Raw genomic sequence first — 24,939 nt, 5'->3', positions numbered from 1 at the left:
AGGTTAGTTCTCGTAGTGGCTGGGTAATGTCAGCGAGGTTCCGCAGAAATCGCCCAGAGTAGTTAACCATCCCAAGGGGACTCCTTACTTCCTGAGGGTTAGTTGGTGTTGGGACTTGTAAGAAGGCATTGATCTTCTGGGGATCGGGACGGACGCCTTCAGCCGAAAAAAATCAGTCCATATAAGGTTATCTCACTCTGGTAGACGTGACACTTCTTGTCATTGAGCGTTATGCCGACTTCTTGCAGTCGATGAAGGACAGCATCCAGAGCAGTGTGATGTTCGTTCTGAGTCTGCCCATAGACTATAATGTCATCGCTCACGTTCAAGACGTTTGGGATGCCGTTGAGGACTCGACGGATAGTGTTCTGAAATATTTCAGCTGCACTACTGATGCCAACATTGAGGCGTTTGTATCTGAATAGGCCAGCGTGAGTCGAGAATGTTGTGAGCTGTCTTGAAGGCATGTCCAGTTCCAACTGATGGTAGCCATTCTTCAGATCCAAGTTGGAGAAGACTTTTGCTCCATTTAGTGCTAGAATGATGTCGTCCACAGTTGGGCAGAGATGTCATTCACGTTGTATGGCCGTGTTCACAGCACGCATGTCGACACAAATTCGAATTTCGTCGGGGTGATGCGGCTTGGGGACAATTACGACCGGGGAAACCCATGGAGTTAGACCGTCCGCTGGTTCGATGATGTCTTCATATAGGAGCCGTTGGATTTCGTTTTCCGTGGCCTCACGCAGTGCAAAGGGTATACGACGGTGGGGTTGGGCTACAGGGGGTACACTTTCATCCACAAAGAGATGGATTTGTTGCTCCTTGAGTTTTCCAACACCGTTGAACAGGCCAGGAAATGATTCCACAATAGCTTCTTTTGTTGTGGTGTCCTCGACTTGATATGTGATGTGGACAAGGCCTAAGCCAGGTGCTGCCGAAAAGCTAAGAAGCGGTGCACAGTCGCCAGGAGTGACAAATAGGTCTTCTTGGATGTCCTTCCCTTTGTATGTCATGGTGACAGAGACTTTCCCAAGTATTTGCAGTGGGGAAGTTGCTCTGTAGGGAAACACCTTCACAGACGTTTTTTTTTTTTTTTTTTTGGATTGTGTTTAGGTGACAGTCTCGAAGGCTGTTTTCTCCGCCGTTGCCCCTGTATCGATCAGAAAGGTGATGGGGGTGCTGTTAGCCATGATGACTGCTCTTGGGGCTTTACTTCTTGAAGGCGACGTGAATGTCGCAAAGTCTCATCAATGTCTCATCGCTGCCTGAACTGTCATGGTCCACCGCTTGAATCTTCTCCTTTGATGACCTGCACACCCTATCTAAGTGGCCAATCTTGCTACAGGCTCTGCATTCCTTGCCCTATGCTGGACAGTTTTGTTTGCCGCCGTCGTGTGGCCACTTGTCGCCGCAGTTTCCACATATTGTCGAACTATCACGGTTGTGTTGAGGTGCCTCCTTATCTCGAGTTGGTGCTCTTTTGCCATGTTGCAAATGTTTGTGTAGTGCATTCACGGGCGCAGCGCTTTCAGTGTTTCTTTCGATTTCTGAAACGTCGCGTTCAATTTCTTCAAATAGTCGACCTTGCTTGAGAATGTCCGATAAATCAAGTGAGTGGAGCATCGCGTATTTGCGCAGGCGAGACGATGTTGTTGCGAGGATGAGTTGGTTTTTAATTTCTATATCAACATTTGAGAAGTTGCAATGACGGGATAGTTCCCGAAGACGCGCGTAAAATGCATCGAGGCTCTCACCATCATTTTGCTGCGCTTGACGAAACCGGTAGACAGCAAATGTTGGGTTGACTCGCGGCGCAAGGTAGGCGTCGAGCTTAGCTTTGGCTGCATCGTATTCAGAGGTTGACGTTTCCTGTGTTGCTTGAGTCGCTGTGGTTTGCTGGGTGGTCGTGCTGATGGATGTACTGGGCACAGTTTGCGTGCAGGCTTCAGGGAGCGATCGGAAGAGGTCGTATATTTCCTCGCCTACATAGTGCAGAAGAAGGGCTTTCTTGCGCTGGGCCTCAGTGATGTTGCATGCTATTAAAAAGTTCTCAAAACGTTCAACCCATTTCGCCCACTCAAGGCCGATGCTGCTGCATAGGTGGGCATTTTCCTGCGGCCTCACCCATCCTCACCTCACGAAGCACGGACTTTATCAGCCTCACTCACCCTCACCAAATTTTCCTCACCAGTAACTTAACCTCAGTAGCCCTCACCCTCACATTCCATTTCAAATTTTTCCCTCACGAACCTCACTTCAGTGCATCGGGATCCCGAAAGGCCTAACGATCCTCATCCTCACATGCCTTCACCTCATGAGGCTATTCACGACCCTCATGGCCTCACGTATCTTCACCTCATGAGGGTCCTCATCCTCACTTGTCCTAACCTCATGAGGGCTCTCATGGCTTCAGGAGTCCTCATCCTCACGTGCCCTCACCTCATGAGGGCCCTCATGTTCTCACGGCGCCTCACGTACTTTCGCCTAATGAGGACCCACATAGCCTCACGTGTCCTCATCCTCACGTGCCCTCACCTCATGAGGGCCCTCATGGCCTCATGTACCTTCACCTCATGAGGACCCACATGGCCTCATGTGTCTTCAAGTCACGAGGAGACACGTGAGCCTCAAAAGAACTTTCACATGAGACGTCGGCGTTTATCTACTGTGTCGGTAGTTGGTACTAATGATACTGCACGGCATTAAACTGTTTACAGTGTTTCGTGCTGTGCTTGGATAAATGTGCTGACAGTTGTTACTGTCACAGTGAGGTTTAATGTTAGTGTTTGGCATCAGTAAAGTGCAGCTCGAAATACTACAGTGCAGATGTACTGTTACGGAAATGATCGGGTGGTGGCGGGGAATAGTGCTTGAAGAGATCCTGTACTCGATTCTCAGAACCGTATGACGCTGCTGCCAGAATCGGAGGATACGCTCAGAGCTGAAGTGTTTGGGCACAACGGTGGTACTTAATCGCACCTGCAATCAGGTTGTGCCTTTTTGTTGTTGTTTTTTCTTCACCTTCTTTTACATTTCAAAGGCGCGCTACAGTCACGGGGATTCCAGTTTTGCTGGCTTCGTTTTGAGGAGACAAAGAAAGAATTTGAAAATTCTTACAACTCCATGATGAAAAACCCGAGACTGGGGAAAAGACGAAAAACAGAGATCATGTCGCTACAATACAGCACTGAGACGGGACGAAGGGCGGTTAAAACAAGAAGACAAACGTATCTGCAATCATCATTTTTTTTCATAATTTTCATCATAGATCTTTTTGATTGTTATTTGTTTGTTCTGCTTTGTTAGTTCCTTCGTTTGTACTTCCTTCATTATTGCTGTTGCACAGACTTTGGGGAGCCCGGTAAAGGCTGCTTTATATTGAGCTTTATGTTGTTAAGAACAAGAGATGTCAAAATAAAAAGAAAGCCTCGTTACATTCCCAGCAGCGGTAACATTTGTTTAAAAAGAAAATACAAAAACATCGCACATGGCATCTTTGGCACGACACAGCACGCGTGTGTCCAGTTGCAATCATTCGAAATTAGCGGGGGAAAGCAGCTGCACGCGCTTTCGAAAACGCGGTACAGGGCCTCTCCAGACGAGGCTGCTATTCCAGTAAACAGGCAGAGAAACGAACTCACAAGAGGTAGTGTGGCGCTCAAAACACAACTTCGAAATCGTGTTCCCTATTCTCGGGGTTTTATATTATGCAACAACATAACGTGACCGCCTAAGAGAGTCATGACTTATCTTTAAGGTCACTCATGAAAAAGCCGCATACCCCTTTGAAGTGAGATTGTTCATGGTAGCCTTCATACAGTGTGGTCCACCAACCCTGATAGAAATTCCTAGTAAAAAACGTAGGCCCTGGAGAGACGTGCGGTGAAGGGATTTTTTTCTGCCAGTAACTTTTGTCACATATTTGTAATATTTTTATTTCATTTCAATTGACGGAAAGTTAATTTCTTGAATTGAACTCCGAAATTTCCCAAGGCAATCTAACGTGTTCTTTGCGGAAATGGGTTCCCCGTTGTCATTTTACACAGTATAGCGCATAACCCCACTCGTAATGCAATGGCAATTGCCGAAATAAATTCGTCGAAAATCGTGGAAATGAGAGCCCTTGGCACCGCCTCCTTTTTGACGGCTCTAAACTTGAGCGCAAAGCTGCGAAGAAAGGAGGTTACATTGACACGCCACACGAGGGGGACAGGGTTACAAACCCAACCCACAGAAGAGTTCCGCTGCCAGGTATCAGCTTTGCCCACGTCAGTTTCAGGGTCGCGCTCTTTTTCCTTTATTCGTGTTTTGCTCAGTGTGTTTGTTTGCTTTTGGGTGCGTACGCGGCAGTTTTCACTATGACTGCTGATAGCGGTCTCATAGTTTTTCTGCACCGCCTTATTGTCATGAACCTGTGTATGTGTGTGTGTGAGAGAGAGAGAGTTGTATGCACGAGCGCCTGTCAGCTCTCTTCTTTTTTTCAATTCGTTTGTTTCAACGTGCTACGGATTTCTTCACATTCAACACACTTCCTGTGTACTTTGATTAGGTTATCATTAGCGCAAAGGCGTTCGAAGCGTTCGCCATCTGCTGCAATGCACAGGTGGGCTCTCCGAATTGTATCTTCCACAGCCCTTTTTATTTCTGATCTGGAAAGCGACGAGCAGAAAGCAGTGATTTTCCCCTGCTGGTCAGCCGGCGATCGTGGTTCGCTTTTGTACACTTCGTCTTTGATGCGACCCCAGAGGTAAAAGTCCATCGGCGTTAAGTCAGGAGACCTGGCGGGCCATGACACTGGACCAAATCGGCCAGCCCACTTCTCCCGGAACATGTGACGGAGCAGCTGTACTGCACGCTGCGCGCTGAGAGGTGGAGCCCCATCGTGCTGAAACCACACGCGGGTCTGTTCAGCAGGAGGCAGGTAATCAATAAAGCTGAACACGGCATCTAAAATTTCGCTACAGTAGCGGCTGGCATTTAGGGGTCCCGTGAAAAAGATTGGCCCAATAATGGCTCCGTTATAAATCCCGGCCCATACATTCAATCCCCACTCGTACTGATGCTTGTAGTCCCGTAGTCAGTGTGGGTTTGTTTGGCTCCAATAATGCGCGTTGTCGCGATTCACTTGAGCGCTATGGCAGAAGTGGGCCTCATCAGCCCAAATGACCCGGTTCACAAAGTTTTTGCTTTCCTGGGTCCGACATCGGATCCGGTTACAGAAATCCAAGCGTTTCTGGTTGTCGCCCGGCTGGAAATGTTGGTGAAGGCTCACGTGGTAGGGTGGAGTTTGTGCTTGTGTAGTATCGTCAGCACACTTGACTTTGATGTCTATACTCACTTTGCCAGCGTGCGCAGACTTTACGTGGAGATCATCTCCTACTTCTTTCAGGGCCTGGTCTGTTTGTGTCGACTCACTGGCAGAGATTGGGTGTGACCGGCTCTGGGTACCGGAATGGAAACTTCCTGTTGTGGACAGTCTCACAAATGCACGCCTTATGGTACAAGAGCTCACCACTCCAGTTCCTGGAAGCATTTCACTGTATTTGAGGACTGCTCTGTCATAGTTGCAGCCCCCAGAGCAATGATCATCCTTGTTTTTTCTTGGTTGGAATACACGGTGCTTGCCATCGCTGTCGTTTACTTGTTCACTGCATTCACTGAGACCGGAGTGCAAAATGGTCCAAAAATGTATTTCCTTCCCTACCTGTCAACACGTCGGGTGACCTCATTTTTGATAAGATAGCTCTGATTTCCGCACTCACCGCCGGTGTTTGTTCCGTGGGTAAGGCTTGTAACCCTTCCCCCCCCTCGTGTGGCGTGTCAATGTAACCTCCTTTCTTCGCAGCTTTGTGCTCAAACTTAGAGCCGTCAAAAAAGCCAAGGCAGAGCCAAGTGCTCATCTCCACGGATTTTTGACGAGTTTACTTCGGCAATTGCCATTGCATTACGAGTGGGATTATGTGCTATACTGAGAAAAATGACCACGGGGAACCCATTTCCGCAAAAAAAAAAAAAAAACACGTCAGGTTGCCTTGGAAAATTTCGGAGTTCAATTCAAGAAATTAACTTTCTATCAATTAAAATGAAATAAAAATGTTACCAATATGTGGCAAAAGTTATTGGCAGAAAAAAAATCACTTGACCGCATGTCTCTCCGGGGCCAACGTTTTTTACTATGAATTTCTATCATGGTTGGTGGACCACCCTGTATATGGAGGAATGAAACCTAAGAACGGAACATGGTGATCCTCGAAGATCTTCGAATTTCCATTGGCCCTTCGCGCAGAGTGATGTCATCTGCCGCATACCTTCTCCAAGCGAGGGGATACAGTGGCTTCCCCTTCATCCGTTAGGCTCTTCACGAATGGACCCGTGACCTCATCCGAGAGGTTCCTCACGAAAGGCCTTACGGCCTCATCCGTGAGGTTCCTCACAAAGGGCCTCACGGAATACGTTGTACCTTCACGTATTGATGGCCTCACGACGACTGGCCTCATGGGGGCCCTCACGGTGGGCCTCATGAGGGACAATGCCTCACGACTGTCCTCATGAGGAACTTTCAGCGTGGTCTGGCCTCACTCACCCTTACCTCATCGTCGTGAGTTGAGGGTGAGGCGTCCTCATGAGTGAGGCCGCCCAGCTATTTGCTGCTGTCGTCGGCTGCGCGAAGATCGAATGTGGGAAATGGCGGGAGTTGGGCCATGCTGTGGCTGCTTGAAGTTAGCTCTCTCGTGAAGATGCAGATGAGACGATGCTGGCTGATGTCTTACTTGAGTTCCATGGGTGTCGGAGATGCACGCGAGGCGTTATCCCACTTCTGACACCATTGTTGTGTTCTCGTAGTTATGTTACGAACGGAGTTTCATCAAAACTGCGCGCGTTCGGGCGCCATGCTTATTTCGCAACTCCCGATTATCGGGGCGGGTACATAGTTGCCAACGGGTTGCATAACTGTACCTGCAGTACATCAGTGCAGGTCGATCCCGGCCGGGGCGGCTCAGAGCCCTTGTGTCACAGTTCCTGAGAACATCCAACTTGTGGAGCGCCTGATCGTCAAGGACCGACGGATAACATGTCTCGAACTGGCTCGAAAGACGGACCTTTCTGTGGGAACGTTGAACACTATCATTCATGAACACCTCCAGTTTCGGAAAGTTAGTACCCGTTGGGTCCCGAGGTAGCTCTCCGTGTTTGACCGGCACAGAACACTGGACCGCACCCGCACACCGCGCATCTCACGACACGCACCTTATAGGAACTTGGCTGAGAGTTACTGCCACATCCCCCTTACAGTCCAGACCTCGCCCCCAGGGATTTCCATCTCTTCGGGCCACTGAAGGCTTTCCTTGGGGGCCGCCACTTCAGCTGCGACGACGAGGTCAAGAATGCGGTCCGATCATGGCTGCTACGCGCCGGTAAAGATGTCTACGCTGCTGGCACCCAGGCCCTCGTGAAATGCTGGGACAAGCGCATTAGTGCAGCTGGAGATTACGTTGAAAAGTAAAACTTAATTTCTCGCCTGTAAGTTCATTTTACTTTTGCGGAAAATGAAAAGTCCCGGTTTGGCTTGAACACCCCTCATAGTTTGAGTGCTAGTACCTACTAGCATATATAGTCTGACTGCTATACAAGGTCTCATTCCTATGTGCAGCCACATATAGTCTGGCTGCCATATAGTACTGTCTTTCGTCTGACTGCTAGTGTATATAGTCTGACTGCTATATACCAGCATTACTAGTATTAATATAGCTACATACTGTAAAACCTCCCTCTGTCGGAAACTCGTGGGGTAACCCCTGTCCTACTTAGAGGTGTGTTAGAGTATCGAGCATTAGGAGTGCGAGAAAAACGATACACAAAGGATGCCATGGTGGTATTTGAGCGTTTATTATAGAGATTCTCAGATTGTGAAGCAGTATCCATCGAAAACATTCTGTTATCTTACTCTGAACTGCATTCTTTACTGCGTTATCCACTAAGGCTCCCTCAAATCTCAGTTTTAAGTTCGGAACTTCACTTGCCTGATGTGGAAGCGACTGGTGAGCGTATTCTTCTCAATGGATAACACTCTCGTTGTCCGACGTCCTGATGATTTTTTTTCCTCTTGCTGTTGGAGATCTGCTCCCAAGCAAGTAAGATTTCATCTTTGCTCGTACTGATTTTGGGATCTGTTGACTTGGATATCTTAGATTCCTCTGCAACTTGCTTGTGCATGTTGCTCCTCCGTATGGCCTGTCGGGAACTTTTTTTTTTTTTTCTGTCTCTCTTGAGCGTCAGTTCCACAAGATTTTGCTTTGGCATTGCTGGATCCGCGGAGCTCTCTCTACAAGGTTTACAGCCGGAACGGAAGCACGCAAGTGGTTCCATGGTGACTTAAAATGTCAAACCGGTTCAGAAACCCCTTCTCCTTTGTAATCCATGCATAATTGTCCACAGGTCAATGGATGGGCTGGCTACGGGCCTTCCAACCAGAAATTCAGACTAAGTTTGAGAAGCTGACAATTGGCCTTTTGTTTGACTTTGCAAGAAAACGCTGTCCTACTTCCGAGATAGGGAAGTGTCTGACATAGAGAATCTACTCCCCATGTATTTTCAATGGAAGCGCGCCAGTGTAACAGTTTTTCGGCCATTACTGACATTGTTCTGCCATCACTGAGAATGATGTCATGTTGAGAGATGGGCAATGGTGTGATGTGATGTTGAGTGATGGGCAATGATGTGATGGTATGCCAAGCTATGATGTGATGCTTGCTGTTGAATGATGGGTAACGATGTGACGCTATCTTGAGAGTGATGCTGAACTATGTGAATTATTCTTGACCACCCCATGAGCTGGAGGCATACAAAGGCGAAGAGCCTGTGATACACCACCATGCAGTGTGGCAGATGGGATGTCACCCGTTTTAAAGGGTTCTGCTCCTAATTTTTCCTGATTCCTGTGTGGTGCCAGGCATAGTCTGACTGCTATATAGTAGTGTATAAGTATAGTCTGACTGCTATATAGAGTCTCATTCCTATGTGATGTGCTGCCATGTATAGCCTGACTGTTGGATCTCATTAATTCAATTGGAAGTCATGTTTTTCACTGATAACGATTAGGTCAATTCCTTGATTAGGCTATTACTTGTCCTTCAATTGGCATTATTTGTTACTGACGTGCTGAGAAAACTACACTATTGGGTATCCGCTAACAGATTAATGGTAAAGATTCAAAAATCTTCCTGTGTGGTGTTTCACCCACGCTATAGAAATAAGTATGTATGGGCGAGAGAAGTTCCATATTGAATCAGCCAGTGTTGTCACGGCTGCACTCTGCTCCACTGCTAAACTTAGCGGATAGCATACGGTATGTACGCAGTGCATTAGTTATTATAAAGCAAGGCCTGTACTCAAAGATGAAATGCATAAACGGTACACACACCAAACGTCCATGTGTATTATGCATAACAGTTGTATGGGGAGTTGAGAAGGCATACGTACCACATGCAAAAAAAGAAGAAGAAGGCAGTGAGCATACACCAAACATAATGGAAAAACGGTTTCGGAGCAGTAACACACAGCCGTAATCCATTCGTGAGACCTAAGATTGAGCGAAAAACACAGATACGAAGACACACAGACACACCACAGACACCACGTTGGGACGCCGTCACTACGTTCACTCGCAGGATGCCCACACCACCCCGCACTGCTACCGCCACAATCTCGACCAGCCTTTGCTACGAGCCTGGATAGGAGTGTACAGTGACAAAATCTGTAGCTAATGGATACAGTGGAGCAAGCGTTGCCAGCAGTTTTCGGAATCACACCTGGGTTCACGGGCTAACAATATGCGATGTTCCCTCGGCTTATCCAGTATGGCTGCCTTCGGCCACCTACATTGACAGAGCGAAGAGCCCCGTTCAAGTGTCTTGGTCTCCTCCGATCCTCCTCCCCACCTTTGATTCTAGCCTCTCTCTCTAAGATTTCTATGATCCACACCAACAACGTCTAAGCCAGCCGTCGGCAGCTCAGCGAAATACGACGCTTTGAAAACAATGTTGCCATTGGCGCAGTTGCACTGAAGAGCTACTATTGGCTGCGGGAGATGACTTGTTGGTGATTGGCCTTCAGAACAGTGACGTTGTGTTCCTCGTGCCGATTGGGTGACAATCATTTGATTGAGGAGAAACGTCTAAGCGTAGAGAACCAACCGCTTTTTTATGGTTGCTCTTGCCGGAGCAACGTCTATCAAATTCCTAGGGATAACCATACATGACACTTACAATGGCATAAATGTATGCATTTCATTCGAAACAAACTCAGTGTGTAACTTGATGCCTCATCACGCTTCCATTTTCTAATTCCCATAAGTTTTCTACTTACTGTGTACTATGGATTGATAATATACTCGCATTTGTCATATGCACTACATGGAGGTTTTTTGCCTCACTTATCACTCTTGTTTACATGCCATTTTCATGATCCAAAAGAGAGCCCTACAAATCATCATGCATCTTAGCCCTTGCGATTCAGTCACCTTTCCTTTTACCATTGCAAGTTTATGACATCCACAGCCTACTTAAATATTGAATCGCCCTGCTAATGCATAACTTATGCTATGCCCCTAATAGACCTTTCGAGAAAAGTGCCTCCACCCCCAAGTGAGCTACGCAAGGCGTCTTGGGATGTTTGAGAGATGCTGCTCTGTCGTCTGCTCTTTTTTGCATCCTGACAGACCACATGGGATGTGATACGTTTAGCGATTGTTTTACTTTGTGAACAATGTCGTGTACTGTTGCTCTGTTTTGATTGTTTAAGGCATACCAGGAGTGCATGGCTTGCTCTTGAGATCACTCGCTACCCCTTCCGTGTCCGTTACAACTGGCAAATTCTAACACACAACGCGAACAATCACGTTTCGCAGACGTATGCAACCAGAGTGCCTGTAAACTGCGTAGCGTCTGCGCATGCGCCGGCAGTAGCAAGCAGGATACTGGCGCTCCAACTTCCCATGATGCCTCGGGCGCAACAGGTGGCGCTGGCTTTTCTCAAGAGGTCTATGAACTTCCTTTAAAATTATTCAAATACCGTGCTCTCCCATACGCTCTTGGAAATGACGTATGTACTGTAGGGGACACGGTTGTCTAAAATCAGCACTCCGTGGTTTATCGAATCTCAGATCTCGACGTGTTGCATGGCTATTTCTTTTGAGTAATAAACACGTGCTGCACATGGTTCACCTTCAAATACAATACTGGCACAACACTTTCAAGCGCAACCGAGGTAATATCGGGCGGTGAAGTACTGACAGACGATTTTAGCTAAACGTGTCCCCAACAGTACACATTATATCCACCCACCCCAAGGACCAGGGCTGGGCAGTAATACTGATATTTTGTATTATAATACAAATACATAATACTCTTGCGCCAAGGTATTATAATACATAATAAGAATACATCTATGTATTACTTGAGTAATAGAAGTAATACAATTAAACATAAGAGAACTGATGTTTCACAGAATTGATGACTTTCATCGTTAATACAATTAATACACAACTCTATTACGTGGGCGATCGGAAAAGAAAAGGCCGAGAATTCGACCAGCTGTGATTCATTTCAGGCTGTTACAGTTTAACAGTAGCATTTGCTTGTAATAGTAACTGTAGTAACAGTAGCAGCTTGTCAAACTTTTCTTGCGATACTTGGGATGTCATCCGCTACATTCCGTCAAGCGCATCTGCTTATGCACGGTAGCTTCGCTGGATTCATTGTGAGCCCGTTTTCGTAGTAACGGTTTCTCCTTCATGCTTTCTTCATACTCAAGTTGTGCAGAAGGACGGACCCTCTGAAATGTTGAAAAAAAAAAAAAACGGATGTCGTGCAAGAATGTTCTACGAATCAAGATCACATGCACGGTCAGTTTAAGCTGCAGCAGAATGACGCGTCATCATTATTAGGGTGATGTTGGTGATGTCCTCACTTTTTCACACAACATAAATAAAGACAGTAGAGACTCACCTTGAGATGAACTTTCAAGTTCGAGGTTGACTGCTTCGATGCGCTGATCACTTTCGAACAGAATACACATTTTGCCTTTAATGTGGCACAGTCTTCATGTGATTCGACCTGAACCACAAAAAAACGGCCATCCAAAATTGTGCGACTGTCCATGTTAAGAACCACCTACAATTCTGACCGGGCCCGCTGTTAATGGGTCACGGCTACAGGGACCCTTCTACGAAGACATTGCAAGTGTGATGACTAACATGTGGAGATGTTGTCGTTAACCCGAAAAAACGCCCGGAAACGAGTGTTCTCAACTCTGAACTCATTGATCCGGTCCCGGGTAATCTTGGATAGGGGTCTTACTGTGAACTTACGGTCAGCGTGGCCGCATACCAGGCGCTTTTGTTTATCACCACTGGGAGATGGACTTCTTGGAAGGAAGATTACCGATCATCCGCACATGTGGCGCTCTTGTTAGGACCAAAAGCTCCACAAAAAGTATTACGACTTCGCAAGTAATATAATACACGTAATACCTCAATTTAGTGTAATATAATACAGATACAAATACATTTTCAGAATCGGTATTATAATATATAGGTAATGATTATATTGAGGGGGCCCGTCGACCGGGGTCAGCTGGCTATATCGACGGGGCCCGTCGATCGGGGCCAGTTGGCTATATCGACGGGGCCCGTCGATCGGGATCAGCTCGCTATTTTGACGGGGCTCGTCGATTTTCTCGTGTGTCGCTATATGTCGGAGACTCTTGAGACTGCATCATTGCTACACATACATTGTACGTATTGTAATCGTACATCCAGTCCAGTGCCATCTATAGGAAGTGTTAGCATAGCAGCGTCAGTGGTTTTCGGCGGCGGCACACCATACCAAAGGCGGCACCAAGGAGTAACGAGCATTGCAAGCCGTGTCCGTGTGCTGACCCGGAAATTGTTGGTTGAAATCCGCCAATACCGCTTGATGTTTATGTCAGGTAGGGTAGGTATGAAAAAAAAAAACGCGAAATAGAACCAAAACATGGTCTGCGGACCAAAGTATTGTAGTGAAAGAGGCGGTGAGTAACTCATGAAGGGTAAAGCCTGAGCTTGGGCAAACAGGGAAAAAGACGACACGAACGACAACAGCTTTACCCTTCGTGGGTATAACCCACCAACTTGCCTGCATATATGCCATTTTGTCTATCGGTAGGTTCGTTCTATTTGGCTGCGCTGGTGCTGCACCAGTGCAAGGGGTACAAAGTGCAGGATAGGAGAAAAACTCGAGAAGCCTGCACTAGTGCAAGTAAATAGAATGTAGCTAGTGAGTAAGCAGTTCAGCAGTTCTGGATGTCCACGATGAGCATGAAGAGGAATGACAAACAAGTATAGGAGAGGCAAAATATACATTTTGATTTACATTTACATTACATATATACATATCATACAAATATATATCGCACTCAAATATATACATATACAAATCTACAATTTCAACTGTAGCAGGCTGTACAATACCAATTTTTTGCCCTTGGCATAGTTGTGAGCGAGGTGCAGTTCAAATGGTACCACAAAAGGCATGAATCACAGCCGATAGAGTCACTAGATGCTATGCTCTTTGCACATGAGGCACAATCCCAGTGTGGATTTTTTGCTCTCACATTTACTACTCCTTGTAATACCAGCCAAGCATCATGATCGAAATACTTCCTTACATCATTGATGTTGACTGAAGCATCAATAATTGAAACACAAATTTTATCTGGAACAGTTTCTACGTCATGTTCTTGGATGATGTAGCCACTTAACGCCTTTTCCCCAATTTCTTCATTGACCATCCAGCTCAGTACCATTCGTTCTCTTTGCCGAGGTGATTTTTTCAAAAACGAAGTTGGCCGCAGGGAGATCTTCTTCCTTGGCAACCCTACCACTGTCAGTCCCTTTCCTTTTGGCCTGCCACGGTGCCGTGCCTGGAGAGGAATTTTTACCTCTGCAAGGTCCCTCTGGCCACCTTGTATACCTGGAATGTCCTCAGAGTTTACAGGGTTCGTACCTTCTTGCACTGTCATTTTCTGATTAAAACTAGGGAGGGCAAAATCCTCTGTAGGATAAGGACCTGTGTCCTGCAGAGAACCAGGGACTGACTGTGCATCTTCTGCAAACCCTGCAAAGGGAGTTTTGCGTTTAGCAAAAGTATGACATTTAGGAGCAGAGGTGAGGATTACCTGCTGATGTGGGACTCTGTTGGGGTACGCAGTGCAGTTCAGAAGCTGGAGCAATCAGTGTGTCTGCAAAGAGCACACAGTACGTAACATGGATATGTTTCGTTCAAAAGAGATGAAAAAAAAAAAAACAGCGTACCATTTATGAGAGTAGCTCCTGTGGTAGGCAGGTCCCTTGGAAGGTTCTGGACTCCTTCGACAATGAAGACATCTCTCCCGTGTTCTACGGCATCCAAAAACTGCTTTGCAGCTGTCATCAGAGTATCATACTTTGCTATAGGTGACTCAACAATAAGTGCTACCAGCCGTTGAAGCAGCATGTTCGCTTTCTTGATTTTTTCACATTCGGAGAGCACTCTGGTGTTTCGGTGCTCTCCACCAGACACAGTCCCTACAGTCAGTGTCCCTGCTCCAGTCTGTTGAGATCTTAATCTGCAGGCTTTTCTGTGATATTCTTTGGTCCATCGTGTTGCAACTGCAGACATGAAAAAGGCAGGCATATTGGCCTGCTTTCGGACATAGAAAATGTGCTTGCATGGTAGCCGTAGTGACTTGAACACAGGGCACGTGCACGTCTCACATGAGGCATCAACATGGCATGGAATTGAGCTCATCCCGTGGGATGCAGCCAGCTGTTGCTGCACATGCTTGAAGCTGTATACTGTCAGCACATGTGCAAATTTCATTTCATCTTCACTTAAATTCAGGAGAAGTGGTGCTTTCAGGATGTTTTCAACTGCCCTCTGGTCTCGCTCGATCCTGAACGTCGTCACGAGGGCGAAAAGGTCCGAGAACATTCTGTCAAGCGTCTCATACCTCTGAACCACTTGCATTACTTTCTGATTGATAGACTCAATGCGATTATTAGTTTTGTTGCCAAGGGCGAGTGACTGCTGGAGCCCAGCAACCCACTGATGCCGTATGGGATGCCAGGTTTCTTTAAAGTATCCCATGACTTCGCTGCAGTTCTTACTCATGAGTTTCTTCTGATGCTCTTCATATTCGGCTTCTGTCTTGGCATAGCACATAGACTGTAATATCTCCAAGATGGCAGTTCTCATCGTTGGTGTTATGTCCATGTTGTGTGTGGTTATTTCTCTTCGGAATGTTCGCAGCACATGAAAGAGGCAAATGTAGACCTCTGCATTGGGAAATATCTCTTGCAGCACCTTCCTTTCAGTGAAATCCTTGTCAGTCATTATGGTTGATGTCCGAAGAAAAGCATTAGGCTCACAGTGTACTTGGAATCTCTGAAAGAGTGCCCTGAGGGTCTATTCGTTCTCTTTGGCACAGAGGAAGAAACCGACTACTTCTGTGTACAGATACTCAAAGTATTACAGTAATAGTATTATAATACAAAGTATTACTATTACTGCCCAGCCCTGCAAAGGACTAACTTTGGAACGTTTTTCTTCATTAATTGTGGTTCTAACATATAGAATTCTTGGCTAGTTGAATTGAGATGCATTCAAAATCCACGTAAGTTTAATTCAGTTGTATTCCACGCATTCATCCAGGTTGTGGCCTTCCTTAACTACGAGGGGTGTTCAAGTCAAACGGGGACTTTCTGTCTCCTGAGTGTACAAATGGATCGCGCTACTTCGTTTTCGTCATTTTCACACGCGACAGGCCTCCGCATTCACCAGTGGTGCCATAAAGTTTGTGCAAGACAGAAGACACGTGCTGGGCAAGATGGCCGACAACGAGGTGAGCACGCACATCGAACAGCGAATTGTCATGAAGTTTCTCGTGAATGAAGGCGTAAAGTCATCTGAAATTCACAGAAGACTTCAGGCTCAGTATGGCCATGATACACTTAGCCGCAGCAAAGCGTTCGAGTGGTGCAAACGGTTCCGAGACGGCAGTACATCAGTGCAGGACAATCCCGGTCGGAGCGGCTCAGAGCCCAGTGTCAGAGTTCCTGTGAAACATCCAACTTGTGGAGCGCCTGATCCTCAAGAACCGACGGATAACATGTCTCGAACTGGCTCGAAAGACTGACCTTTCTGTGGGAACGTTGAACACTATCATTCATGAACACCTCCAGTTTCGGAAAGCCGGGCCTCATCACCAAAGGAGTCCTCCTCCTACAGGACGATGCACGCCCGCATACCGCACATCTCACGACACGCACCTTACAGGAACTTGGCTGGGAGTTGCTGCCACATCCCCCTTACAGTCCAGACCTCACCCCCAGCCATTTCCATCTCTTCGGGCCACTGAAGGCGTTCTTTGGGGGCCGCCTCTTCAGCTGCGACGACGAGGTCAAGAATGCGGTCCGATCATGGCTGCTACGCGCCGGTAAAGATGCCTACGCTGCTGGCATCCAAGCCCTCGTGAAACGCTGGGACAAGTCCATTAGTGCAGCTGGAGATCACGTTGAAAAATAAAACTAATTTCACGCCTGTAAGCTCATATTACTTTTGCGAAAAATGAAAAGTCCCGGTTTGACTTCAACGGCCCTCGTACGTTCACCTTCTGTGACGTTATATGTTTTGTTCATACTTAATAAGATTTCTGTTTTACTTTCATTCATATGTATATGTTTGCCATACAGGGACTTTACTGCAGGGCTGACTCGAACAGTCGCCTGATAAACCTGTATTTTTTACCTTGTCACACAATAAATTAACTTTGATCCTTGATCCATTCATTCTATTGGTGCACTCTGCCACACGACATGTTCAATCTCATTAAATCAATAGGAAGTCATGTTTCTGATTGATGCCCATCATGCCAATTCCTTTAATTGGCTTCTCATTCTTTGTATTGGTGCAGTCTGTGCCACACAACATGTTAGATCTCATTAAATCAACCGGAACTCATGTTTCTCATTGATACCCATTAGACCAATTCCTTCAATTGGCTTCTCATTCCTTGTATTGATGCAGTCTGTATCACACAACATGTTGCATCTCATTAAATCAATTTAAAATCAGTATTTCTCATTGATACTCATTAGACCAATTCGTCAGATTCGCTCCTTATTCCCAGGTCTTCGCCACATGGCTTAGTATCATGTTGCGAAGGCAGCCTCCCTGCAAAAGTCCCAATTCCCACAATGACAAATACTCAGCTTGTACAGATTAAACGATTGGCAGATTGATTTCTTACTGGATATCATTGGAATTGTAGGGAGAGCTCAGTGAGGTCATGCCTTCTGTTTCCAGCGGAGGAGTACGCATGCAAGCGTGACATCAGCAAAATGTTCCTGCTCCTCTCGCTAGGGGAGAGATCGGCACTACTGTGCACCCTCGAAACTCCAGCCGCCCAAACGGAATACACTGCACATGAACTTGACATGCCTTGGAAAGTGCCTCATGGGAATTAATAAGAAGGTTCATTGAGACTTTCATATCTTAGCAAGTTCACAAAACGATAATAGCCTCGTCCCCCACCACCATTTGAGCCTGCACACTTCCACTGTACACCAGCCAACTGGTGCTGTGTTTCTTCAGCTTCAGATACATGTTTGGAGTGACATATGGTCTTGCTACAATAAAAGTGATTGTAATATGTTTTACCTTGTTCTTAAAAAAGGCACGTCGCACCGTCCGATCATGGCTTCCTTCGTGCGGACACAAAAAGGCGGGATAGCACTTCACTGTGAAGGCTACAAATACATTAAGCAGCGCAGGAACACCACCTATACCACTTGGCGCTGCTGCAGGTACAAGGAAGGTGGCTGCCAGGCCACAGCACACACCAGAGATACACCGGACAGTATCACTGTGTCAGGTACGTCCATCATTGTCATAAAGCACATTGTCTTGTATCACCTCGTGTGTATTGCACAATGCATTTCTTAGTTATGTAACAAATAATGAAAATGTTTAAAATTTTCTGCACACATACTCCATCATAGCGCATTGCCTATTTCCCAAATATGGTTTAATTAAACCATGCAACCATGCTATCACACTCGATAGTACTGGTTTCATTTCCACCTCATAATTGTATCAACTATCCTTGTTAATACATTTCAATCAGTTCCTTATTTGTGAGAGGTCATAGAAAACTGCAACATTTACCACTGGCATGTCCGCTCACATTGAGAGTTATGGAGTGTAGAAACAGCATGTTTTCAACATGTCTTATTGACCTTTGAAGACATAGGTAACAATACAGATGCAGATCATGTTGTACAGATCATTTGCAAGCTTAACAGCCAAGACGACGAAGGTGACAAGGAGACAGGAAGGGAACGTCGAACGTGCGACATTACCTGCCTGTCTCCTTGTCACCTTCGTCATCTTTGCTGTCATGATGTACCAAACGGCCCCGTTCGTCTCTTATTTGTAAGCTTAGCAACTTTATGCTTGTGGTACCCTGGGCACGAGACATACTGTTCAGTCAAAATGGCTACAGACATTAGGAATAATCCGAGTATTTTCTGCTGCAAAAAAATATGTAAAAAATTTTAGGCGAGCACAACCACTTCCCTGATAAGGCACCTGTTATGGAGGATACCCTACGTGAACGCCTTCGGCAGAGGGCGCGCAACCAGCCTCATATTCCTGCTCCCGAGCTCTACACGCAGGAGATCGTTGCCCTGGATCAACAAGGGGTATGCAACTTGACATTGTAGCTACAGTGTGTTCATTTTTTCTTCCATAAAACTTCAACTGATTGTCATCCTTGTCACAGTATTATCAACAGAATACTACAACATTTCATGAGCAAAAACGTAGTACCGGGAGGGGGGGGGGGGGCGTGACATAGGGATTCGAGCGGTAGTACAGTACATGTACATAAAGGACACAAGAGTGCAGACAGGTCATGATTCCAAAAAGGAAAAGGACTGGCAGCAGTGATTGAATTCGGCACTTGCATAAATGTGCACATATGAATGGAAGTAATCCTTCATTACACTTTCTTTAAAAAAATAACAAGATATTAGAAAGTAAATAAAAGTGAAGGAACGAAAGGAAAAAGTGTACCTTATGATATGCATGTGAGAGGCCTAGTTCATCAGATAAGGTAATGTGACGCAGCATTTAGAAGCTCTGTTGTACCAAATAATGTAAACGTACTTTTATTCGCGATCACAATCGTCGTGTACTCTTCTTCGTCTTTCTCGGGTTTTCTGACTTCCTGGTAGCATCTTGTGGAGCTCACACGTGTTTGTACCTAGAGTCACTAAATAAGCGTAGCTTATTTAGTGACTCTATTTGTACCGATTCCTTAATTAAAACGTTCTAATCACGCGCGGCATCTTGGATTGACTCACAGATTCTAGAAACATTTAAATTTAAAGCGATTAAACATGTATAATAATGATATTGAACAAAATATTTCTTTATTATTTAAAGCAGTTTTGTTTTACCTGAGAAACACTGCTTCTGAAAAGCGAATGCTGTTCCTGTAGGATGGGAAGTGTCATTTGTTTTTCAAACATAGCTCTTAACAGCCATCGGTTTGTCTTGGCATATCAGATACCGTGTTCAGAAAAAAACGTGAATATTCCAAAAATAGTAACCAAAAAATGAAGCATGCACACACAATCTGAAATGGCCTAAATGTAGACCGCAAAAAGCCAGGTCCCTAGTTACAGCCCGCATGCATGTATCATCATATGAAAGACAGGATAAAGAAAGAAACTGTTTCTATGAGCCTGTGAATTGCATTCCACCCATGAACATTGATTTATACAGATATCCCCCAACACCCCCGAAATTTACCTGTGCACCCCCTACAAGGGGGTCCTTGCTGTTTCATCTTTTGACATATGTCGGTAATGATACGTCAAGCTGTTATGATGTGTGGAACCCAGTGTTCCCACAACCTCGGGGCGTCAATCCGTCCGCTCCGTCGCCGAGGAAGACACAGCAAGCGAGAAGTGTGAACAACAAACAAAGATTTATTCCATACCTCGCTTCCGAAAAGAACTCCTGCCAGCCGGGTTCCTAATCGTACACACACCTTTCCCCGTGAGTCGCCGCGCTTTTGTAAACGCCCTTATCTGCGGCTACCACACGTCACTTCCGGATTAGCGAATCTAGCGCTATCTCTTGTTACAAAACAATACTAAAGGTTTCCACATTCCCCCGTCCCCAAACTGTCCAACATAAGGAAATTCAAAAGTCCATGATGACATCATTAGATGCTGATGGCGCAGCGCGGTCCTGTGACACAGACGGACGCCCGGCGTCCTTGAGCAGGTCGGGTCGAAGACGTTGGAGGACCTGAAGCGCTGCGTTGGCGTCCGTGCCGACCAACGATACGGCTCTTGCAGCCTCTGACTTTGTGCGATGAAGAGGTCCTCGGCGATGCGTTTTCCTGTTGATTTCGGGTACAGGACACACTGGGTACAGGACACACTGGGCACAAGAGACGTCGCTCTTCATCCGAAAGGGGCAGGGGCGGATCCGCCGGGTGCCGATCCTCAAGCGTGAGCCCGCGGAACGGAGGTGGGACGAGGTTCTGGTCAGTGCCGCGAAGAGGTCTGGCCTGAGAGAACCACTTCGACCGGGAGACCCAGGAGATCGGCTTGTTTTCGGAGACTACGGTCCACGTCGCGACCGAATGGAAACGCCGCTGGCTTGTCATAGCTGGGCCTGGTGGTTGGGAACGGGTCGCCGGAACTGTCCGTCTCCTGACCTCTTTGCTTGCTGAGACATACTAAAAACAGAAAACGAGGAAAAGGGTCAGGAGGAAACTCCCAGCCGTCGGGGTCGGCAAGGCCCTCTAAACTACCTTGGGAGACCGTGGAACAAGTAAATGATGCATAATGTAAAACCCCGAGACTAGGGAACACAAAAGGAGACACAAACACGAAGTCTCAAAAATGATACTCTGATAAATGATACTCGAAATCACCCAAGTAAATTCCCAACTAAATCGCAAGTACCAGGTTCTAGCGATGGAGATAGTGGCAGCTACGTGCGTCGCCTGCGGGGACGCAAACTGTTGCGACTGGAAGGTTGGGGAGCGGGATCCTGGTCCAGGTCTTGAGGAGGAAGCTGACCATCTGCTTCTTCGCCCTCGGGGTCTCGGAGGTGGTAAGTCTTCAGGTCCGAGATATGTACTGGCCCCGTTTCTTCGCCTGTGTCACAGCGATGAAGCCTGTACGTGAGGCCGGAGGAGCACGCACTTACCTCGAAGGGGCCATCCCACCTATCTGCGAGCGAAGCTGCAAAGCCGCGTGCGGCATCACTTGCGGGTGAGTCCGTCGAAGGACGAGTTCACCGACGCTGTAGGTGAGATTCCGTCGTCCTCGGTTGTACTGACGAGCCTGGTCCAACCGTTCGACGTCCAGATTCTCCCGAGCCGTCCGTGCTGCAACGTCCAGTCGACTCCGGAGGTCCTCAGCAAACCTATAAAGAGGCCGGGTACTGCCATCCCGGAGGCGTAGAGCATTCTCCACTGGAAAAGGTGCCTCTCCTCCGAAGTTCAGGAACGCCGGGGTGAAGCCTGTGGATCTGTTCACTGTTGTCCGTGTAGCGAACGCGAGTTCAGCCAGACGAAGATCCCAATCACGGTGGAGCTGACTAGTAAAAGCAACCAACATCATTTTCAGGTTCCGATTAACACGTTCGGTAATGTTAGCCTGAGGGTGATATCGGGAAGTCTTCTTGTGCTGAATGCCTAAGACAGCGCAAGAATCTGAGAACACCTTACTTGTAAAGTAGGTACCGTTATCTGTGATGAGCTGAGCAGGAAACCCGAACCGGCAAAAGGTGTCGAGTAGTCTTTCCCACACTCTCTGGGAATCTAGCGTCCTGAGAGGAAACAGCTCAACCCATTTCGTGAAATGATCAGTAACCACAAACAAATACTGGTTACCTCTAGGACTACGAGGAAACGGTCCCATCACATCACAAGCAACTATTTGCCAGGACCTATTGCTCTGAATAGGCTGTAAGCGCCTAGGGGGTAAACCACCACGAGGTTTTGCTATCTAGCATATGGGACAAGTGCGAACACAGTTACATCCTGCCTCATTCCTGGCCATGTCGCAACACGACATAACTTATCATAAGTTTTCCTGCCACTGCTGTGACCTGCCAAGGCCGAATCATGAAAATGACGTATGAAAGACTTACGCAACTTCCGTGGCACCACGACTCTGAATGGGGATGAGCCGTCCTCGTCATCCGCCTGGGGTATGTATCTGAACAGAATGCCATCCTCGCCCAGCAGATAGGAGTCGTACCGTCCGTCAGTCGTTCTGGTGCCTGCCGAGTCCTGCTCAGCTAACCATTGAGACACCCGCTGACAAAGGCCGTCCGCTCTTTGAGCGTCTAGGAGCTGCTCTCTGCTCACGACCGTGCCCTAAGACGAATATACGTCTCGTGCCACTTGTGCTTCTGCCAGGAGCTGGGAAGGCGCCTCGGTGCCTTCCTCTCCCCCCTCCGGTAGAGGCGCACGGGATAGTGCGTCTGCTACCACGTTCCTCGAGCCCCGCCTGTACTCCACGTTGAAGGAGTGCCCTTGTAGCGTCAGGGCCCACCTGGCAAGACGTCTAGACGGGTTGCGGAGCCGCTGCAGCCAAGAAAGTGCCTGGTGGTCAGTCTGGACGGTGAAAGTGGTGCCGTCCAGGTACAGATCAAACTTCCTGAGAGCGAAGATGATCACCAAGCATTCCTTTTCCGTGACGGAGTAATTCCGTTCTGCCTGATTCAGCGTGCGACTTGCAAAAGCCACTGGACAGAGAATAGTGTCATGCTCCTGCAAGAGAACTGCGCCAACACCATAATCGCTAGCATCTGTTTGCACTACAAACGGTTTGTTCAGGTAAGGCAAATATAGCCTGGCCGTATTAGCGATTGCGTGAGAAAGAGCTCGAAATGATCATTCGTGCTCCTCTCCCCACTGCCAGGGTGTATCGTTGCGCAACAACCGGTTAAGCGGCTGCGCTAACTCAGCGCAATTAGGAATGAATTGTCTGTAGAAACCAACCATACCCAAGAAACGCTGCAAGGCTTTTACGTTACCGGGAACCGGATACTCCATGATCGCCTTTAGCTTGTCATCGCTAGGACTGATTGCTCCTCCGTCCACCATGTAGCCGAGGAGGCTGATCCTAGGCGGTGCCAGCTGCACCTTGCGGGGGTTGATGGTTAGCCCCGCCTGCTTCATCCTTGCAAGGACGATTGACAGGTGTTCCAAGTGTTCCTGAAAGTTTCTGGAAAACACTACGACGTCATCCATGTACGCCATCGCAAAGTTATACTTCGCATCTCCCAATACGGTATCCATTAGCCGTTGGAAAGTGGCGGCGTGTTGGTGTTGATCTAGAATCAAGCGTTGAGAACACTGTAGCGTTGCCCAGGGAATACATAATAGACTAGATGGACGGAAAGGGGTAAGAGTCCCTTACAGTTACTGCGTTAAAGCTCAGCTCCGCCGATTTTCGACTGCGACAGAATGGAGCCATGCTTGGGCTGTGCGTTCGTTTCCGCACAGGGAGCATACATGTGCAAAATTTTCACCCATTTGTTTGTAGTTTTTAAGAAAACAATTTTTTAAATTTCGCTGGCACGGCGGTCCTGTGGTCGGCAAACCCTGACCAATCCCGGCTTCGTCCTGGCTTAGCCGCGCTCGTGGCTTGGCTAACGCCAAATCGTCGATGCGATGGCGGAGATCTATGGGCGAAGGTGAATGTTTTTTGTGTGTTCCGTGATAATTGCTGTCGTTAATAACCTCACAGATAGTTTTGCCGGTCTTCTTTAACAAGCCTTACAGGATGGCCTCGTTGTGCAACGACGGCCGTCGTGAGCGGACATTCTGTGCCCGTACTGTGCTTCGTGCTACCAACAAGACCTAACACCTAACGTGTGACGTACACTTACGCATTCTCAATAGCTTTGGCAGCGCACTATGCGCGGACTTGCTGCGCGTGCAGAAAGCACCACCAAAGCTATTGAGAATGAGAACGTGCTCGAAGACGAAGTATTCCTTATAAGAAACGTGATAAAACGGTGCGGTGGTCCCCGATAGCTCGTGACAGCTATTTCAGCACGATACAGCGGCCATGACGGAGTGTAAACAGAAACTGGTTGCCAGGCAGCGCTGGCTAGGTGTGGCTACCCAATCCGCGCAGTTCCAAGTATGACGTCACAAGTGGAACCGCCGCCCGGTAGTTTTTCTCAAATTTCTCACGAAGGAGTATGGAAATTTGGAAAGCAATGTGCGTTTATGAATGAAGTTGGGACCACGGTTCTGAATATCACAACGTCTTCGTACTTTCGAAACAGCAGCGGAGCTGCACTTTAAGTCGACGGTAGTCGACGCATAACCTCGCCGTACCATCACGTTTCAGAGCCAGGACGACAGGAAACGCCCAAGGGCTCTGGGACCTTTGAACTGCACCGGTTTGGAGCATTTCATCAAGAGCAGCGTCTAACAAAGCACGCTTATGCACACTCAGTGGTCTCGGATTACAACGCCGGGGCCTAGCGTTACCCGTGTCTATGCTATGCTGTAACACAGACGACTTATCGGGTTTTTCCGCGAAGACACCGTCAAACTGCCGCAGTACTTGTTCAAGCTGACGGCGCTCCTCCTCGGGACCATGGAATAACCCCAAGACGGTCGGGAGCGGGGACGGTTCGACGGACGTTGCTGCCGCTTGCTTAGCTGAACTGCTGTCCTGTGGCACGGCGAAAGGAAAAAATCCTGACGATCCGTGGTAAACGTATCCTCCATTGGGCAGGTCCAGCACAAATTCCTGCCGGATGATGAAGTCCCTGCCCAGGTTAACGGGCACTGCCAGGCCAGGAA

The 24,939-nt window shown here is 47.4% G+C and overlaps 3 protein-coding genes across 6 annotated transcripts in view; 1 reads left to right on the top strand and 2 right to left on the bottom strand.

The window, feature by feature from the left end:
- LOC135396466 (uncharacterized) overlaps window positions 1-24,939 on the top strand; it is a 141,140-nt gene that overhangs the window by 88,811 nt on the left and 27,390 nt on the right. For all 4 annotated transcript variants that reach the window (XM_064627453.1, XM_064627452.1, XM_064627454.1 and 1 more), the window contains 2 exons: window positions 17,755-17,952; window positions 18,639-18,781. In XM_064627453.1, coding sequence (XP_064483523.1) covers window positions 17,755-17,952; window positions 18,639-18,781 — 341 coding nt within the window. The remainder of the gene's footprint in view (window positions 1-17,754; window positions 17,953-18,638; window positions 18,782-24,939) is intronic.
- LOC135397437 (uncharacterized) lies at window positions 1,366-6,706 on the bottom strand. The gene is made up of 3 exons (XM_064629046.1): window positions 6,655-6,706; window positions 3,750-3,753; window positions 1,366-2,092 (listed from the first exon to the last, which is right to left on the bottom strand). The coding sequence occupies exons 1-3, from the start codon at window positions 6,704-6,706 to the stop codon at window positions 1,366-1,368; spliced, it is 783 nt and encodes a 260-aa protein (XP_064485116.1).
- On the bottom strand, window positions 20,646-23,295 carry LOC135397436 (uncharacterized). The gene is made up of 4 exons (XM_064629045.1): window positions 23,165-23,295; window positions 21,312-21,704; window positions 21,065-21,259; window positions 20,646-20,835 (listed from the first exon to the last, which is right to left on the bottom strand). The coding sequence occupies exons 1-4, from the start codon at window positions 23,293-23,295 to the stop codon at window positions 20,760-20,762; spliced, it is 795 nt and encodes a 264-aa protein (XP_064485115.1). The 3' UTR covers window positions 20,646-20,759.

Source organism: Ornithodoros turicata, chromosome 6, assembly GCF_037126465.1.
Source record: "Ornithodoros turicata isolate Travis chromosome 6, ASM3712646v1, whole genome shotgun sequence".
Lineage (NCBI taxonomy): Eukaryota > Metazoa > Arthropoda > Arachnida > Ixodida > Argasidae > Ornithodoros > Ornithodoros turicata.
This window is presented reverse-complemented; position numbering and strand designations above follow the sequence as displayed.

Excerpts from the sequence above, each read along its gene's own strand:
- LOC135397436 (XM_064629045.1), bottom strand. The coding sequence starts at position 23,295 with ATGAAGCAGGCGGGGCTAACCATCAACCCCCGCAAGGTGCAGCTGGCA. Across the intron at positions 21,705-23,164 it reads AAGCTAAAGGCGATCATGGA|TCAGCTCCACCGTGATTGGG; the intron begins GTATCCGGTTCC and ends TGCTTTTACTAG. Across the intron at positions 20,836-21,064 it reads ATCTCCATCGCTAGAACCTG|TATGTCTCAGCAAGCAAAGA; the intron begins GTACTTGCGATT and ends TTCTGTTTTTAG.
- LOC135397437 (XM_064629046.1), bottom strand. The coding sequence starts at position 6,706 with ATGGCCCAACTCCCGCCATTTCCCACATTCGATCTTCGCGCAGCCGAC.